Source organism: Microtus ochrogaster, chromosome 1 (genome assembly GCF_000317375.1).
Source record: "Microtus ochrogaster isolate Prairie Vole_2 chromosome 1, MicOch1.0, whole genome shotgun sequence".
Lineage (NCBI taxonomy): Eukaryota > Metazoa > Chordata > Mammalia > Rodentia > Cricetidae > Microtus > Microtus ochrogaster.
Window position 1 is genome coordinate 53,521,155 of NC_022009.1, and position 2,528 is coordinate 53,523,682.

The 2,528-nt window shown below is 37.7% G+C and overlaps 1 protein-coding gene across 1 annotated transcript in view; it reads right to left on the reverse strand.

The window, feature by feature from the left end:
* The window catches only part of Abcb5 (ATP binding cassette subfamily B member 5), an 87,078-nt gene that overhangs the window by 77,210 nt on the left and 7,340 nt on the right, over nt 1-2,528 (reverse strand). Inside the window, 2 exon segments of the mRNA XM_013347025.1 lie at nt 1,677-1,844; nt 1,917-2,050. Coding sequence (XP_013202479.1) covers nt 1,677-1,844; nt 1,917-2,050 — 302 coding nt within the window.

The window sequence follows — 2,528 nt, forward strand, 5'->3', positions numbered from 1 at the left end:
CCTGCTTTTTTAGAGGACCCAGAACCACTAGCTGAGGAATGGAAACACCAACTATGAACTTGGCCCTCCCCCACTGATTGCTAATTAAGAAAATGCCTTAAAGCTGAATCTTATGGAGCATTTTCTCAATTGAAGCTCCATCTAGGAAGACTCTAGATTGTGTCAAGTTGATCGAAAACAACTATTCATTTTCTGAGTTTACTTAAAAAAGACAATTATCTTCACAGAAAATCCCTAGAGGGCAAACACCACACTTTGCTAATCCTTGCACAGTGTGCAGTATTGAACATTCATAAACAGTTGCCAAATTAAACTGAACTGAAGGGGATCATCCACCCTAATGCCTCTTGTCATTTGGGGGAACCTTGGCTTTCATTTGCTTACTCTTCCATTAGTACAATAGTGAAACTTACACCCCTGTGCACCCCTTTATAGCTTCTGTCCATCTTCTCATGAACGGAGAAGGATCTGCTCCTGGTAACACATTCTAGGTATTTTTTCCTATCAAGTGATCCTTACTTCATGCAATCTTGAAATAAAAATGAGGATTACAAGGTCAACACCAGAAGCCAGAATATTACAGCCCTATTGTCCAATGTTCTTCAGAGGGATAGCCAGTGTACTTTGTCCCTGTTCCCCCAAAGAACCCCTCATACTCTGTGCTCATACTGTGTTGAGCAACCCCATTGAAACACATTGGGACACGTGCACAGAAGATGTGACTAGTGCAAGGGGTAAGAGTGAGGGTGACAAAAAAGGTCACTGAGGTAAATATGATAAACTACATTTTATACATGTATGAATAAAACATATTGTTATGTAAAATTAATATATGTTCATACAAATCTTTAAAAATATCTGTCGTATAAATATCCAAGCTTCCCTTTAAGAAATCAGTTCAATCATGGAATATTTTTATTGCTAGAAATCTTTGATTGGACTTGTATAATGATAGCAAGGGAGTCAAGAGATTTTATGAATTCTATTTTTGAAAAATGAGTATTAAAAAATTAAAAGTAATAGTGCCTTTGATGTAAGTACTGGGCATGGCCACTGGAGAGCTGCAGAGACATCATTCTGAGAGATTACACAGAGATACACAGACATACACAGAAGCTTCAAAGCCAGATTGCGGATAAAATCACAATCTTCTGATACATACACTAGAACATTGCTCAGAAAGCAATTGAGAATGAAAATAGAAACTTGTGTAGAAAGCTGAAATATGTTTACTTGGGTGTTAATATATATTCTGAACCATTTAAAGGTATGTAAAGTGTAAAACTGAAGAGACTGATATCACGCAGTATTTTAAGTGTGTTACTTAAGAGTTTCTAATCTTCACTTCCACAGAGTGCATTCATTGGGGGATTTCGAATATACAAAGCTCTGTCAGCAACAACTTAATGTCCAATGTGTAGTCATCCCCTACCTTTGCTGCCCTTTGAAGCAGCACTAGGCTAGTTTTTCTGTTAGTAAGATATTGATGAAAATCACATCTTAGTCATATAATTTGAAGATATAAAAGTAATTACTGGTTAAATAATCAGAGGTCAATAATCTCTCTTATACTTTAGGACATACAGAATAAACAGAAACACCCCTCTCTCTTTTGCAAACGTGGTTAGGTATTGGGCTCATTCTGCTGCTGCCAGGCCCTGACCTTGCTTGCTTACCCTTGAGCACATTGAGGACGAAGCCATATGACAGATGTGGACAGAACCACCAGGGAGAGCTTCCAGCTCTTTATTAAGCTCATCACCAGGCCAACAGAAAACCCAGACATGTTCTGAAACAGCAGTGCCATCTTATCTCTAACGCCACCACAGATTTTGTTGATGTCACTGCAACAAAGAAGGTTCCTGTGGTTCATTTACGCACACACCAAGTCCATACACTAACTGTATTTCCCTTACCCAGCTATGCGAGTGTTAAGTTCACAGATGTCACTGCCATCAAACCAGCTGATGTCTTGTGCCAAAATTGAATGAAAGAACTGTTTTCGAATTCTTCTGGTTTGCTGGGCAGTGGTTATGACCCAGAAGGAAATCTGTATGTAGCCAAAAATGAGGGCAGTTGCTCCTATCCCAACATAGTACAGAGTCAAGCTGAAGGAAGATGATTGGAACATTTGGCAGAAGCATTGCTTTCCCCTGTGATAAGACAAAAGAAAATCCGTCAGCAACTACTGAAAATAGAAAAGAGAGCTAATATTTGATGAAATTTATTCTGGAACCTAGAAAATAACTAAAAGCACCAATAATAACAGAATGAACAAATATTAAATAATATTCTACGTTTCTCTTTACAGCATCTAGAACATATTTTTGATGTTATTAGTAGAAACTACTACTTTTAAAACCTGTTTATTCTATCTTCTTCCAGTATTTATAATACTTTCAGGTATTAAATTACGTTGAGGTAATTAAGATAGGTCCAAGTGGAATAAGAGGGGAAAGAAAATGTTACTATTCACAAACAACTAACAGAAGGTGTGTGTGTGTGTGTGTGTGTGTGTGTGTGTGTGT